Source organism: Ursus maritimus, assembly GCF_017311325.1.
Source record: "Ursus maritimus isolate PB19 chromosome X unlocalized genomic scaffold, ASM1731132v1 scaffold_X1, whole genome shotgun sequence".
NCBI classification, from domain to species: Eukaryota; Metazoa; Chordata; class Mammalia; order Carnivora; family Ursidae; genus Ursus; species Ursus maritimus.
In genome coordinates this window covers 45,622,370-45,639,934 of record NW_024423319.1, presented here as the reverse complement: position 1 = coordinate 45,639,934, position 17,565 = coordinate 45,622,370, and the positions used below count along the sequence as shown (strand labels likewise).

The following is a 17,565-nucleotide window of genomic DNA, read 5'->3' as shown; positions in this document are numbered from 1 at the left end:
GGCACAGCTTGGCCAGAATTTGAGGTCCCCACTGCCCATCCCCTACCACATATATTGCATACACCCAGACATCCTGAAGGATGGTACAGAAGGTGGTAGGGCCTGCCAGGGAAGAATGGTGGGGTAAATAGTATACAGAAGACACTTGGAGGGCTGGGATTCAGAAAAGGGACCTGAGTCTTTGTGCATCCACTGAATGCCCAGCCCCCCTTCTGTCTGTCTGAAGTTCTGTGTGTTTGTTGTCAGCACTCTACAAGGCTAGAAAAGGAAGAGTTACCTGTTCTGAATTTCTGCAGGTCAATGAAATAAGGGGGCCTCTGGACAGGGACTCAGAGCAGTGGGGAGTGTGGAAGATACAGCATGGGCAGAATTTGGAGCCCCACTACCCACCTCCCAGCATATTTACACTTTACCACGCTGAACAAACAAAGAGAAAATGGCAGAGTCTGACAGAGAAATGGTTGGCTCACCTCTGTGGGAGGAATGATGGGGGAAGGAGCGAGGCTGAAGACACACTTGGAGGGCCAGGCCAGGTTAAGGGAACCCCCAAGCCCTCAGTCTCCCTTGTCTACTCTTCCTCCCACTTCCAGGACAGGAAAAGGAAGGGAATTTCAATATGGAAAAACTCTGCAATAGAAATGAAGGAATGACAAGAACCAAGGAAAGATGGAATACGAAGAACAGTCACAGGATGCGGGAGAGCCAGAAGTAGCTTGTACTCTGGAAGACAAGGTAAAGTTAGAAAATGAGAGAATGACAGAAGATGAGGAAATTAGTACTAAAGGAGAAAGAAAAGCCAGAGAATATGACAAGGCCAACAGATGGAAAGCCAGTGAGCGAAGGAAGGCCAGTGATGGAGGGAAAGCCAGAGAGCAAGGGAAAGCCAAAAGAAGAAGAAAAGCCAGCCATCGAACCAAAGGCTGAGGGAAAATGCCCAGCTGGGGGCGTTAGAAAAACTAACAAGGGGCTGGCTCAATGCCTCAAGGAATATAAGGAGGCCATACACGTTATGCATTTGAACAATGAGGAGATGATAAGAGAATTTGACAAGATGGCCAGGGTGAAGGATGAGGTGAAGTAAACCAGACAGAAATGGGGGGGGTATGTGGATACAAAAAAAGTTTACAGGATCCCTTCCACCCTAGGGGCCCAAGGGAACTCAGGGGTGGGTGCAGGCCCCCGCAGAGGGGCTTTGAAGACATTCCTTTTGTGTAGTGCCCCTGGCAGGCATTTGCCCAGGCCCTGTGCTTTAACCTTCTGCTAATACTTGCTTTAGCTATTACTCTCCTTATCAGCAGCCTTTTGACCCAACTAGAGCACTCTATCAGTAGGGGATTTTTACCCATGTGCATTGCAAAGACTTTATAATTCTTGGAAATTAAAGTAGCTTATAATATCATCTACGGAATCAGTCTACTTTCTAAAAAACATAAGTTTGTATAGTACATCTAGGCACAGGAAAAATAGAAACTTTTGTTCACCAAAAGGTTAACAGTGGTTCTCTGAATTATAAGACTGTGAGGGACTTATTTTCTTTCTTTTCTTTCTACTCATATATTTTCCCCCTAAAGAACACAGATTACTTTTCTCATAAAGAAATACTAAAATGTAAAAACGGAAAACAATACATGAAAGAAACACAAAGATCTGTTCAATGAGTTTATGAAGGCAAAGGAGACACTTAAAATCATTGTCAGAACATAAAACAATATGTAAAACCCTAGGACTCATATTTAGAGGAATCAACCTAGAAGTTACAACAGATCCATTACTGTAAAAGACAGTCTTGTCATCTGTGAAATGGGGGTAATACTTGCCTCACAGGATTGCTGAGTGGAATAGATGAGGTCCTGAGTATATGACCTGTGTTGGTCTGGTTTCTGCCTTTTCCCCTACACTAGCAGGGACCAACACCCCCCTCCCCCATCAGACACTTGGAAGAGGGATAAAATACAGCTTGCCTATGCTCAGGAATAAGGCCAAAAGATTGGTGCCACCCTCCCCTGGGTATTGCCATGTGTACTGGACACTGTGCCTCTTCTCATGAGTTCTGCACACTCTTAAGGCTCCCCCTGCTGCTGATGAGCTGGTGTCCTTAAGGTGACAAAGCCCAGTCAATTTACCTGGAGTCCCCAGCAAGCCCCAAATTTGCCTCACACCATGTCACTTATAGAAGTGAGGATAAAGCCCTTTTCCTCATTAGAGATATGCTGGCCCAAGTGGGTTAACACCTAAGTGATACTTTGGCCCTTAATGGGTTTCAGATTCTTTTAGCAAAACAATCCTTTCTGTGTTTGTTGCTTTGTAAGTGTGTTTTTACATACAGCTATCTCCTTACCAGATTCAGATATGGGAAGCTAGAATAAAATCTGAGTTGCACACACTGGTTTTCTCATCTGTCAGTGCCTTGTCTGCTTGATTCCTCTTTCCTTAGAGGAAATTGTCTTCTAGGAAACTCTTGCCAGGTCCTACCGTACAAGGTTAACACATCTTCCCACACTTAAGGTTTTTAGAGCATTGCTAGTCAAATACTGGTCAGTGGACCAGCGGCATCAGCATCACCTGAGAGAGAGAAATGCAGAGTCTAAAGTCCCCATCAAAGACATACTGAATCAGAATCTTGATTTAACAAGATCTGTTGTTGATTTCTGTATACATTAAATTTTGAGAAGCACTGTTTTTAAGGAGACTTTACCTAGCCTCCCCACTCCCACCTTCACATGAAATATGTGCTTAGAAGAACGAATACATGTACTACATAAGCTATACATCAGATTATCTTTGTTAAGCTGTGTTAACTGTGGAAAGCTGTAGTTTAACTGTGTTAAACTTTAGTTCCACATTCCCTGCATTAATAGAGACTAAAACAAATTTAGTGAGTCAAGACGTGCAATTTATTAAGGAAGTAGGGTAGAATAGATTGATTAGAGGCAAATAGTAAATAATCAGATTATATCACATCACAGGTAGGTAGGGTGAGAATCGTTTTGTGAAATTTGTGTTTCAGTTACATATACATGTATGTTTGTACACCTTGAGTTGTGATGAAAAATGTATTTATGATTGTGGACTAACACTTTTAAGAAACTGAGAAACACTGAATTGGACTCTGCTTCTCAAAGCGCAATCTTTCTTTTCCATCCTATACCTCTAATGCCTAGCACAATGTCTGACAAGTCATAGGTTCTTAATATATTTATAAATAATAATAGTTAGGAGTTCTCACCCCAGATAATTTCTTGTCTAGATAAATAACTATGGACTTCTCTAGCAGGGTTTACCTCCAGTTCCAAATAGAACACCATGTAGAAGGGATTACCACAAATTTAACCTTATCTCATTTTACTGATGCTTGTATGTTTTTAAAGTGTGCTAGTCTGCCACATGTCAGAATCACCAGGGAACTCTGCTGAAAATGTGAACTCCTGACAGCTACCTCAGATCTACTGCTTCCTATGTGATTCTGATTCATCCTAAAGGCTAATGTCCATTGACTTATATATTCATTATGATGTCAGTCATATTAAGTGTGAACCACCAATAGGTAAACAGAAGAAAACAATTTCAACATCTATTTCTAGAGAGGGATGGGAGATGAAGGTCTTTCTAAGGTGTAAAACAAAGTTTGGGGGTAAGAATACATAAAGGCAAAGATTAATATGTCTACTGAAGAGAACCTCAAAGTGCCTTTAGAGCAAATCATATCTACAAACAAAGGCAAATGGAAGGCATATCATAGTATTGTGTAGTTCCTTCTTCAGATGCTATGATAACTATAGGAGTTAAACAGTTCTGTTGCTAAAGAAGATTCATGGGACTCCAAATGTCAATGCTTGCAAATCCATAGTTTAGTGCAGAGAAAAAGATGCAATATAGCAACAGCATTAAAGATATGTGTCACAGCTAAAAGACTTCTCATAACAAGGGGTCTGGAGGGGCCAGGTGCAAGCTCCAATTGTCCTCCCTCTCATTAGGAACCCCAGCAATATGCGCTTCATCTTTTAGACCAAAAACCACTGATGTGTACACAGACTACGTCAGAACCAGAGAGCACAAATGGAGTGTCTGCCCAGGATTCTCCTACACTGCTGGTTATGTAGGCATATTCTTGCTATATAGTCAGCTTCAACAGCAGAGCTCTTGGTGGAAAGGCTCACCAAGACCAGGTGCAAATAATCAACCTTGTTGTTACCAATAAACAACAAGCTGGTACAAAACATCCATAACTTCTCAGACCCGTGGTTATGAAACAATACTTTTAGTATCTTTAATGCCTTACCATAGGACAGTACTACACAGGTACATTTCTTATTTCAGTAGAACAGCTCAGACAAATCCCAGTCTTATTTGGATTAACCCTCTAATAACAATATGCCTTTTACTCTCCTCCTTACGATGTAAATAAAGCCAATAGGGTACCCCTTCTCACTGCAGGCAAAATTCCCAGCGACTACTCCAGACATGACTCTCACCCAGTTGCTGGATATCTCTCCATCTTATTCACTCTCCTCCCTTTCTGTATCCTGGGAAGTCTGACCTCTATGGACTACATCAAAGGACTCCCGTGTCCTTTGGGAACCAGCAGCGAACAATGTGGTCAGGAAATTTTCCCCCCAGTTTGTTTCCTGCACTGTCACCAGATGCCAAGTCTCTTCTCCAAAGGTTTCTGTAAGGCGGCCCTCTCAACATAGGCTCTGTGTCTCCAGTTTTTAGAAATCCTCTCTTCCTTTGTCTCTCAGGCCCAGGGCTGATAATCCTACCTTTACTAGCCGTGGAGTATTGCATGTCCCTTGTGGTTCTCAAATACTCTTCCCACAGCATTGCATATTATTCTTAAAAAAAAAACAAACTCCTTTCACATTTTCTAATGTGAATGTGCCTCCTGTTTTCTGCCATGCACTTCTCAGACACAGTAGTAAATACCAAAAGTTACTACAGGAATTGGGTTGCTCATTTGAAGAGGGAAAAATAACATCCTTATAATGGGGATAAGGAGAGTGTAAAGCAGGTGTTAGGAGAGGTTCACTGGTACATGGCATGTATCAGTAACACAGTCAAATTTACACCACTGGTGGCATGAAATGAAGTATAGGAATCCAAAGTTTTGGGAAATCACAGATGTGTCATTTAAATACTGTGTTGAATATAAGTATCCAAAAAGTTGTAGAGTTATCTCACGGTCCTAAAGAGTATGTGTAGGGCAAAGAGGAAATTGAGAGCTATGAAAATACAACAGAAAACACATGTAGAACACTAGAAAGCCTGCATAACATGTTTGAAGGAGCCCCTCATCTTATGATATATAAAGCTGAGCACCAAGTCTGGGTACTCAGAGTGTCACAGAGTTCCACTGCCAATTAAATGTTCTATGTGCTTTTACGATAAGGTAAGGATGCAAGAAGGGAAGGAGTGGAACTCTGATATATCAGATAGGGCCATTTGTGTAGACATGCTCCAAAATATTAAGAAATGCAGTAGTGAGAGGGTCACCAAACATCTCTTTGAAAATTTCTGTGTGTCTGTGCTCTGTAGGCTGGAAACAATGGTGGATAATGCTGCAGTGGAATTGGCTACTTGATCTTAATGTGAAGAAAGGGATCCCAGAGTGGTGGAGGTCAGGTGACAGTGCTTAATCATATAAGACAAGATGAGTGCAACTATCACAATAAGCCACAGGAGTGAAATGATAATTAGAGGATGTTTGAACCACAAGGATCTGTGGTGATGGATAACAGAGAATTCAAAAAAATGAAATAATTGGGCAGTCTATAGGATGCTGCTCAACATATTTTAGGCAGAAAAAAATTCTAGATCTGCTGGAAAGCCTAATATGAGTTGCTGTGGTGGGTTTCTCAACTTCTTACCCAACTGAGGGGAAGGCAGAGTAACTTTAAGGTAGTACCCCACAGCCACGGTGTATACTATAAATCTTCCATTCAACCTTTCCCAGTGGGACCTGCAGATATTTTTAGGGTGACTGTGCATTAGGGCAAAGGAAATATCAAGACTTTCTGCGAGTTATTAGCTAAAGACTCTGAACTGGTGTTAACCTCTAGACTGAGAAACAGAGAGGCAACAAGATAGAAAATGCAGAAAGGGCTATGAGTGATTAATGGGACATGGTGGGGAAAAAATCTACTGTATATGTAATCAGAGTTCCAGAAGAAGAGGAGAAAGAGAATGGAGAAGAAACAGTATGAAGAAATAGTGGAAAACTGACTTCTGTCATGACTGCCTGAAGAGCCCCACTACTGATCTGATACCCAGTTAAAGTGATGAAAATTATATTTAAAAAACCAACAACCGGGGCGCCTGGGTGGCTCAGTCATTAAGCGTCTGCCTTCAGCTCAGGGCGTGATCCCGGCATTCTGGGATCGAGCCCCTCATCAGGCTCCTCCGCTGGGAGCCTGCTTCTTCCTCTCCCACTCCCCCTGCTTGTGTTCCCTCTCTCGCTGGCTGTCTCTCTCTCTGTCAAATAAATAAAATAAAATCTTAAAAAAAAAAAACAACCAACAACCATTGAAGGTTTTGGAAATGGTCCTAAGGACAAACAGCACACAAAAAAATATCTGTTCAAGAAAATCTACAAAAATTTAGTAAGTGAGAGCCTGTAATATTTGAACCAAGACAGTTCTTTCCCCATTTTCCAAGCTCAGTGAGGTGGATACTTCATTCCACACTGTTGCAGCCAAAAACACAGGGCTCCCTCTCCCCAAGATCCCAGCCAGAGGGCCTACTTCACAAGAGGGACAAGATTTCAGCATTCCTCATCCTTATCCCTAACTGCCTGTGGCTGAGACTAAATCCTGGATGAGTTCCGCTGAAAGGGGTGGTCTCCCTTCTTCTGTCCAACTCCCACTTGTGGAACAGAGAATCTACTTTGGGCATAGCATGCCTAGAATATTTGGGGCCCCAGTTGTCCCTGCCTTGAATAAGGAAAGGGTTAAGTTATAGGCAGGGAAAGATAGGAGGCCCTGGCTAGGCTCTGAGACTATTCCTAGCACTAAGACAGAGTGAACAAGAGATAAGGAAACAGACCACCTGGCCTTGGATGGTCCAGAGTATTTTTCTTTGGTGGCTACAATGTATTGTAGAAAATGACCAAAACTCAAAGAATTAAGTCATTAAGGGTGTCATCAATAGTTCATGCTCAAACCAAGACAGCACAAGAAACTCAAGGCCATAAGTTTCCATCAGTTTTCAATACAAGACCAGCCTACAAGCCTTCAGTGGCAACCCTGTCAGGACCCCTCTCACTCCTGAGAGCTTTTTCTGTATCCTTGCTTAATAAAATTCTATCACTTTACTCACTCTCCTTTGTCTGTGAGATTCATTCTTCAACTCTTTGAGACAAGAACCTAGCTCTCTTGCTTCAGCCTCAGTTTATGAGGCAGTGGTACTATGCCAGGAAAGGCAAGCTGAGAGGACCTCAGGCTGCTGTCCCCTTCCACTGAGGGCTCAGATCATACAACAGATGTGATATTCAGAAAGAAGCTATCCATTGCCCAATCCCCAGTTCCAGAGCCCCTGTTCAGAGATTTTACTAGTGGGATAAGCAAGCCATAAAATAGCTCTTTGTCTATTCCCAAAGGAACTGACTTCACCTACAACAGAGCACAAAGAATCTTAAGCCTAAGAGCACTCTCAAGAAGAGTGATGGTTATGGTGAAAATAAATTGGAAGAATACTCATGGATCTAACAATCATAGAGCCTGACTGTGGGCTGGCTGGTTCGCAGGAGAGAAGTGAAAAATAAGACAGCTTAGAGGAGGCCTCTTGGAGTCAAGTATCAAACAAGTATGAAACGCTGACTTCAGAAAGTATCCACCTGAAGGAGCCACAGTTTTATTGGATTAATTTGCAGAGAAATTTATGCCCAGCGCACTGTTGAAAACAAGAGAGCAATCAGCCAAGAATTAGTGGAATTTAACAGCTAGATGTGTTCAGGTAAACAGTGAAGGAAAACTCTACCAATACCACTGTGATTCCAGTATGTCTATGTTCACACCCAAATTTGAGCATCAGAGGCTTAACACTATGTGTGTGGGCAGTAGATTTTACTAAAATAGTCCAGCCAGTCACTAAACAAATAAACAAGTAGATAGCAATAACAAATCATGGTGGGGGGAGGAGTATCCAGAGTTGATATATAATATAAAATGTCCAGTTCCAAGCAAAAATTATGTGATTTGCAAAGAAACAAAAAAGTGTAACTCATACACTGGGAAGGAAAGCAGGCAACCAAAAACTGGGAGAGTGACCAGGTATCAGATCTAATAGAAAAATGTTTCAAAGATATATAGATATAGATATATCTAAATACCTATCTATAAAATATATACATATATATTTCCACAGAACTGAAGGAAAGCATGTTTAAAGAAGTATAGGAAGGTATGGGGTGCCTGGGTGGCTCAGTTGTTAAGCGTCTGCCTTCAGCTCAGGGTGTGATCTCGGCATTCTGGGATGGAGCCCCCCATCAGGCTCCTCCGCTGGGAACCTGCTTCTTCCTCTCCCACTCCCCCTGCTTGTGTTCCCTCTCTCGCTGGCTGTCTCTATCTCTGTCAATAAATAAATTAAAAAAAAAAGAAGTATAGGAAGGTATAATGACAATGTCATATCCAAAAGAGAATATCAATAAAACCATAGAAATTATAAAAAGAACTAAATGGAATTCTGGAGGTGAAACATGGAACAACTGAAGTAAAAGTTTTTCACCAGAGGGATTCAACAGTAAATTTGAACTGGCAGAAAAGAATTGGAAAACTTGAAGATAGATCAATAGATAGAGATTATGCAAACTGAACAACAGAGAGAAATAAGTATGAAGAAAATGAACAGAGTCTCAGAGAAATGTGGTACACCACTGGGCACACCAGCATTATGCGTAAGAGTAGTATCAGAAAAGAGGAAAGAGAGAGACTATTGGGACTATGACATATAAAATTTTACTATATGTGTAATATATTTGCTAATAACATCACAAAAGAGATCGGTGGGAATAAAGCTGTAAAGGGCTGAGGAAATAACTACAGATGGTAAAGTAATAAATATAACAATGTATTGTTGGCTTTGCAACATTAATAAAAGTAAAATATAATGATAATGGCACAAAAGGGGAGATAAGGGAATAAAGCTATATAGTAATAACATTTTTAAACACCACTGGAATTAAATAGGCATGAACCTGAAGCTGATTATGAAATGTTAAGATATATATGGTAAACAGGAGCAACCACTAAAAACTAAAAACATAAGTAAAAAATATTGTAAAAAGTATTAAAGTATACTACATTTAAAAATAACCAGGCAATGCAAAATAAAGCAGTGAAAGAGGAATAGGGGAAAAGACATAATCATAGAAAATAAAAAGTAAAATGACAGAAGTAAATCCAGCTATATCAACAATGACATTAAATATGAATGCATTAAACAATCCAATCAAAAGGTACACATTGTCAAACTGGATAAAAAACATGATCCAACTATATGTTGTCTACAGGAGACATACTTTAGATTGAAAGATAAAAATAGATTGAAAATAAAAAGACAGAGAAAAACATGTCTTCCAAACAGCAACCGCAAGAAAGCTGGAGTGCCTATAGTAACATTGGACAAAAGTGATGCTATTACAAAAGTTGTAACTGTAGGTAAAGAAAGACATTTCATAATGATAAAAGGGCCAAACCATCAGGAAGATATAACAATTTATTAACATGTATGCACCTAATAATCACCAAAATACATGAAATGAAACTGATAGAAATTAATAGAAAATAGACAATTCAAAAATAGTACACTGAGACTTCAATACTGCATTTTCAATAATGGATAGAAAAACTAGACAGAAAATTAGCAAGGAAAAAGAAGACTTAAACCACACTGTGGAACAACCATGCCTAACAGATGTCTATAGGACACTCCACCCAAAACAACAGAGTATACATTCTTTTCAAGGCACGTGGAACATTCTCCAGGATAGATGATATTCTACACCATAAAAAAATCTCAATACATTTAAAGGATGAAAATAATGCAAAGTATGTTCTCCAACCATAATGGAGTGAAATTAGAAATTTATAGCAGGAAAAACATTGGGAAATTCACAAATGTGTGAAAATAAAACACCACACTTCTAAATAACCAATGGCTCAAAGAAGAAATCAAAAGGGAAATCACAACATACTAAAATTGTGGGATCCAACTGAAGAAGGAAGATCTCAAATCAACAACCTGTCCTTCCACCGAAGGCACAGCAAAAAGAAGAGTGAATTAAACCTGAATCAAGCAAAAGAAAGGACATAATAAAAATTAGAGTGGAAATTAATGAAATGGAAAATAGAAAAAATAAAATCAGTGAAACCCAAAGCTGATTGTTGTTGGGTTTTTTTTGCAATTTTCTAATATATATGTATATATAAATTTAAAATCAATTAATTAAAATATAGTGTGTTACTAGTTTCAAAAGTAGAGTTTAGTGATTCATCAGTTGCATATAACACCCAGTGCTCATTATATCAAGTGCCCTCCTTAATGTCCATCACCCGGTTACCCCATCCCATCACCCACTTCCCCTCCAGCAACCGTCAGTTTGTTTCCTATACTTAAGTGTCTTCTATAGTTTGTCTCCCTCTCTGATTTCATCTTATTTTTCCCTCCCTTTCCCTATGTTCATCTGTTTTGTTTCTTAAATTCCAAAAATGAGTGAAATCATATGATATTTGTCTTTCTCTGACTTATTTTGCTTAGCATAATACCCTCTAGTTCTATCCATGTCATTGCAAATGGTGAGAGGTCATTCTTTTTGATGGCTGAGTAATACTCCATTGTACATATATACCACATTTTCTTTATCTATTCATCTGTTGATGGACATCTGGCCTCTTCCCATATTTTAGTTATTGTGGACATTGCTAATATAAACATTGGGGTGCACGTGCCCCTTTGAATCACTGTTTGTATCCTTTGAATAAATACCTAGTAGTGCAATTGCTGGGTCATAGAGTAGCTCCATTTTTAACTATTTGAGGAAACTCCGTACTATTCTCCAGAGTGGCTGTACCAGTTTACATTCCCACTAACAGTGTAAGAGGTTTCCCCTTTCTCTGCATCTTCACTAACATATGTTGTTTCCTGACTTGTTAATTTTAGTCATTCTGACTGGTGTGAGGTGGTATCTCATTGTGGTTTTGATTTGCATTTCCCTGATGCCAAGTGATGTTGAGCATTTTCTCGTGTGCCTGTTGGCTATTTGTATGTTTTCTTTGGAGAAATGTCTGTTCATGTCTTCTGCCCATTCCTTGGCTGAATTTTTTGGTTTTTGGGTGTTGAGTTTGATGAGCCCTTTATAGATTTTGGATACTAGCCCCTTATCTGATAAGACATTTGCAAATATCTTCTCCCAATCTGGCGGTTGCCTTTTAGTTTTGTTAACTGTTTCCTTTGCTGTGCAGAAGATTTTTATTTTGATGAAATACCAAAAGTTCATTTTTGCTTTTGTTTCCCTTGCCTCTGGAGACATGTCTAGCAAGAAGTGCTGTGGCTGAGGTCAAAGAGTTTGCTGCCTGTGTTCTCCTCTAGGATTTTGATGGATTCCTGTCTCACATTTAGATCTTTCATCCATTTTGAGTTTATCTTTGTGCATGGTGTAAGAGAATGGTCCGGTTTCATTCTTCTGCATGTGGCTGCCCAATTTTCCCAACACCATTTGTTGAAAAGACTGTCTTTTTTCCATTGGATATTTTTTCCTATTTTGTCAAAGATTAGTTGACCATAGAGTTGAGAGTCCATTTCTGGGTTCTCTATTCTGTTCCATTGATCTATGTGTCTGTTTTTGTGCCAGTACCATACCATCTTGATGATTACAGCTTTGTAATACAGCTTGAAGTCTGGAAATGTGATGCTTCTTGCTTTGCCTTTCTTTTTCAACATTCCTTTGGCTATTTGAGGCCTTTTCTGGTTCCATAAAATTTTAGGATTATTTGTTCCAGCTCTGTGAAAAGTGTTGATGGTATTTTGACAGGGATTGCATTGAATGTATAGATTGCTCTGGGTGGCATAGACATTCTAACAATATTTATTCTTCCAATCCATGAGCATGGAATGTTTTTCCATTTCTTTGGGTCTTCCTCAATTTCTTTCATAAGTGTTCTATAGTTTTCAGAGTACAGATCCCTTACCTCTTTGGTTAGATTTAATCCTAGGTATCTTATGGTTTTTGGTGCAATTGTAAATGGGATTGATTCCTTGATTTCTCTTCTATCTCATTGTTAGTGTATAAAAATGCAACTGACTTTTGTACATTGATTTTATATTCTGCCACATTGCTGAGTTCCTGTTCTAGCAATTTTGGGGTGGAGTCCTTTGGGTTTTCAGCATGAAGTATCTTGTCATCTGCGAAGAGTGAGAGTTTGACTTCTTTGCTGATTTGGATGCCTTTTATTTCTTTTTATTATCTGATTGCTGGGGCTAGGACTTCCAGTACTATGCAGAAAAACAGTGATGAGAGTGGATATTCTTTTCATGTTCCTGACCTTAAGATGGAAAGCTCTCAGTTTTTCTTCTTGAGAATGATATTCACTATGTGGTTTTTGTATATGGCTTTTATGATATTGAGGTAAATTCCCTCTATCCTTACGCTGCAGAAAGTTTTTACCAAAGCTGGTTCTTTGAAAAGGTCAATGAAATTGACAAACTTCAACCAAATTGACTAAGGCAAAAAGAGAGGCTTGAATAACTAAAATCAGAAGTGAAAGAGGGAACATTACTATCAACTTTATAGAAATAAAAAAAAAGAATGTGAAGCAATACTAGAACAATTATATGCCAACAAATTAGATAATTTAAATGAAACGGAAAAATTCCTAGAAGGACACAAACTACTAAAACCCACTCAAGAAGAAAGAGAGACTTCCACAAGATGGCACTTAGGAAGATTCTGAGCTTATATTTTCCCATGGACACACCAAATGTGCAGCTACGTATAGACAGATCTTTCTCCTCTGAAGAATACCTGAAAACTAGATGAATTGCTTCTCCACAACAAGGGATACAAAGACCACATTGAAATGGGCAGGAGAGACAGAGAGACACAGTCTCACCAAAAATCCCACCCCCAATACAATGATACACAATAGGGAAGGATATCACCAGTCCTCCATATCTCTTACATATCTCCCACATCAGCCATCCCAACCCCTGGGATCTGCACGAGACAAGCTCCCAAAATGTTTGGTTTAGGAAACCGATTGAGCTGATGCCCACGGGGCCCAATGTGCTATAGGAAACTGAGATTCTCCTTTTAAAGGGCTCACATGTTGTCTCTCTCATCCTGAGACCCAACAAAAAAGCAGCAGTTTGAAAAGCACCTAAACTGTATGTGAAGGAGATTCATTTGCTAATCCAAAAGCATCTGCTGAAGGGACAGGGAACAGTTGAAACACTTTGAAGAGCTGGAGGCACTGGCAGATGCCATTTTTTGCACTGTCCACTCACCCTGCTAGCACAGGTAGGTGAGCTCAGGTGCAGAACCCTCCTGCCAGCTTGCTAAGACAGGTGGGGGTGAGCAGTTGTGGCTGTATCCCATAGCTTTGCTGAAGCCAGAGATCATGGGTGATTGCAACACTCCCTCCATTCCCTGGCTTGTGCTGGGAGTGAAAGCAATCATGGCATTCTTCCACTCCCAGCTTAAAGTTGGCACATGGTCACAGAAAAGGCACTGTCTTGATGCATTCCTGAAGGCAAGGGCATGCACAGTCAAGACATTTTCCAAGACATTGAAGCCAGCAAGCATATCCCAACCCCTATACTCCGCAGCTGCCCAGCTAAAACCAAAGGGTGCACACAATTTACACAATGGGTGCTTCTTGATTACCTGGCCCTGGTGGCCAATGGGACTGGTGTTCCATGGGAATGTAACAATCAGAAAGACAGTTCCTGGCCAGCCACCACCCCCAGGGCACAGCACAAACAGCAGACTGAAACACAACCCCAGGCTTCCTGTGAAAAAGGCCTATTTACTTAGCCTGGAGCTTAGCCTGAAAGACAGGCTTCAGGTTTGCCACATAACTAGGGGCTAAAGAGGTGCTTCCAGAAAATATAAGGAGAGAGACACCATCTTTGCAAACCCTCTTGGCCCGCTGCAGCTTGATGAGACATCCCAGAAAGGAGCTTATCTACATACCTGGAACCCTGATTTTTGCAACTATTGTCCAAAGAAAATTTCCAGATTTCCTGGTGTGGAGGCCAGGGGGAATATAATTACAGCCTGACAGGACTGTATATATTTTCATAATTTAAAAGTTGCTGCCTGCCTCTGGTTTCCAGTCAGTCTGAACTAGATGCTAAAAGAGATTCCTTCTTTTGGAGCACTGATAGGTCTTGGCACACTTCCAAAAACAGGAACACTTCAAGAATAAACCAGGCAGTTTAGATAATCACAAAGATTTGAAAGAAAAACAAGAACTAGGGCATGGTTGAACAGGAAGTTTCATCAGCTACACAAAGCTTAAGAGACTCCTTCAAGACAGAGAGGTAGCTATTTTGCCTAATACATAGAAATAAACACAGACTCAGGAAAAATGACAAAACATAGAAATATCTTCCAAATGAAAGAACCAGAAAAATCCTCAGAAAAAAAGATCTTAATGTACAGAGATAAGTAATCTACCCAATAGAGAAATAAAGTAATGGTCATAAAGAAACACTCAGGCTCAGGAGAAGGGTGGATGAACATAGTGAGAACTTCAACGAAGAGACAGAAAATATTAAAAAAGTACTAGCGTCATTCAACTGAAGAATACAATAACTGAACTGGAAAAAATACACTAAAAGTATACAACAGCAGACTAGATGAAGCAGAAGAGCCAATCACCAAGCTGGAAGAGCTCTAGACAGAACATCAAAAAGAACAAATTTTAAAAATGAAGCTAACTTAAGGGACCAATAGGACAACATCAGTTAGAATAACATTTACATTATAGAGGTCCCAGAAGGAGAAGAGAGAGACAGAAAGGGACAGAAAATTTATTTGAAGAAATGATGGCTGAAAATGTCTTCACCTAGGAAAGGAAACAGACATTCAGGTCCAGAAAGCCCAGAGAGTTCCAAATAAGATAAACCCAAAGAGATCCAAGCCAAGACACATTATAATTAAAATGTCAAAAGTTAAAGAGAACCTTAAAAGCAACAAGAGAAATATAAATTGTTGTATACATGGGAAACCCCATAAGGCTATCAGATTTCTCAGCAGAAACTTTGCAAGTCAGTAGATAGTGGCAAGACATATTCAAAGTGCTGAAAGGAAAAACTTGCAACAAAGAATACTCTACCTGGCAACGTTATCATTCATAACTGAAAGAGAGATGAGAATTTTTTTTACACAGCCCAAAGCTAAAGGAGTTTATCACTACTAAACCAGCTTTACAAGAAATGGGTGGCTTTGTCAGTTGAGTGTCTGCCTTTGGTTCAGATCATGATCCCAGAGTTCTGCAATTGAGCCCAACATTGGGCTCCCTGTTCAGCGAGGAGCCTACTTCTCCCTCTCCCTCTGCTGCTCCCCCTGCTTGGGCACACACACACTCTCTCTGTCAAATAAATAAATAAAATCTTTAAAAAAAACAAAACAAGAAATGTTAAGGAACTTCCTTAAGCTGAAAAAGGCACTAATTAATAACAAAAAAATATGAAAGTAAAAATCTTATTGGAAAAGGTAAATATATAATAAACACAGATCAATCACTTAGAAAGGTACTATGAAGGCTGAAAGACAAAAGTAGTAAAATTAACTGAAGTTACAATAATTACTTAAAGGATACATAAAATAAAAATCTGTAAAATGTAACATCAAAAACAAAACATGGGAAGGGGGAAAATCTGGTATTTTGGAACGTGTTCAAATATAAGTTTCTATCAAATAAAATGTTATTTACATAGGATGATATATATGAAATTCATAGTAAATTCAAAGCAAAAACTTAAATACTCAAAAGAAAATGTGAAAAGAATATAAACATAACACTAATGGAAGTCATCAAACCACAAGGCAACAGAGTAAGACGAGAAGAAAGGAACAGGGATGAACTACAAAAACAGCTAGAAAACAATTAGCAAATGGCAATCGGTAAAACCTTGTGATAATTATTTTGAATGTGAATGGACTAAATTCTCTAATTAAAAGACTTAGAGTGGCTGGATGGATCTAAAAAAAAGACATATCTATATGCTGCCTAAAGAGACTCACTTCAGAAGTAACGACACACACAGATTGAAAATGAAGGGATAAAAAAAGATATTCCGTGCAAATGGAAACCAAAAGAAAGAGGGTGTACATATACTCATACCATACAAAATAGACGTTAAAACAAAAACTGTAACAAGCTTGTGGAGGGAAGATGGTGAAAGAGTAGAGGACACTCATTTCATCTGGTCCCTTGAATTGAACTAAAATCATTCTGAACACCTGTGAATTCAAGCTGAGATCTAAGAAAAGAATTGCCACAATTCTACAAATAGAAAAGTGACTACTTTTCGCAAGGTAGGAGGTGCAGAGAAGTGAATCTGAGGGGATATGTTGGAAGATAAACCCCAGGAGAAGGGAGCCACTATTAACTGGCTACCAGAAAGTGATATAGCACTGGAGCACAACATCAAAACTTTCAGAAGTCTGCTCTAGTGAGGGACGTCCCTGTCTGAAAGGTGCTCAGGTATTGAAGCAGGGCAGAATCCTAGGCGGTACAGTGTGGTCTTGGGATCCCTGGGGTCAGAGAAAGAACAGGAGTGCCTTGAGTGTGACAGAGTTCCCAAGCATTGGAGCGGGGACACTAACTATAATCAGCAAGGCCAGGAGTGGGCTCTCAGCTTGGTGTTGCCATAAACTGTGAACCATGGCACAACTGGGTGACCACTCTCCAAGCTGGGGCCCAGCAAACAGCATCACAGGAGCAAGACCCTCCTCCTTCCTTTGGGAGGAGCGATGCAGGTGTGCACACTCTCAGGTATGTGCTCCCAGAGCAGGGTCCAGCAAGCTGCAGAACAGCTGCAAGATTTTCCTCCTTCCCCCAAGAGGAGCCACGAGGGTGCACACACTATTGAGTGGCCGCTAACTGAGCAAGACCTAACAATCATAAATATTTATGCTCCTAACTTGGGAGCTTCCAATTATATAAACCAATTAATAACAGAACTAAAAAAACACATTGATAATAATACAATAATAGTAGGGGACTTTAAGACCCCACTCACAACAATGGACAGACCATGTGAGCAGATCAACAAGGAAGTAAGGGCATTGAATGACACACTGGACCAGATGGACTTCGCAGATATATACAGAGCATTCCATCTTAATGCAACAAAATACACATTCTTCTCGATTGCACATGGAACATTCTCCAAAATGGATCACATCATGGGTCACAAATAGGTATCAACCAGTACAAAAGATTGGGATTATTTCCTGCATATTTTCTTTTCTTTTTTTTAAAGATTTTATTAATTTATTTGACAGAGAGGAAGGCAGTGAGAAAGGGAACACAAGCAGGGGGTGTGGGAGACGGAGAAGCAGTC

The 17,565-nt window shown here is 39.9% G+C and overlaps 1 protein-coding gene across 1 annotated transcript; it reads left to right on the top strand.

Annotated features, from left to right (window-relative positions):
- Positions 1–601: 601 nt before the first annotated feature.
- TCEAL2 (transcription elongation factor A like 2) lies at positions 602–1,276 on the top strand. Its single transcript, XM_040619882.1, is given in 4 exon segments — positions 602–647; positions 650–774; positions 776–1,106; positions 1,109–1,276. Coding segments are annotated over 4 exon segments (594 nt in total). The 5' UTR covers positions 602–616; the 3' UTR covers positions 1,216–1,276.
- The last annotated feature ends 16,289 nt before the right edge of the window (positions 1,277–17,565 follow it).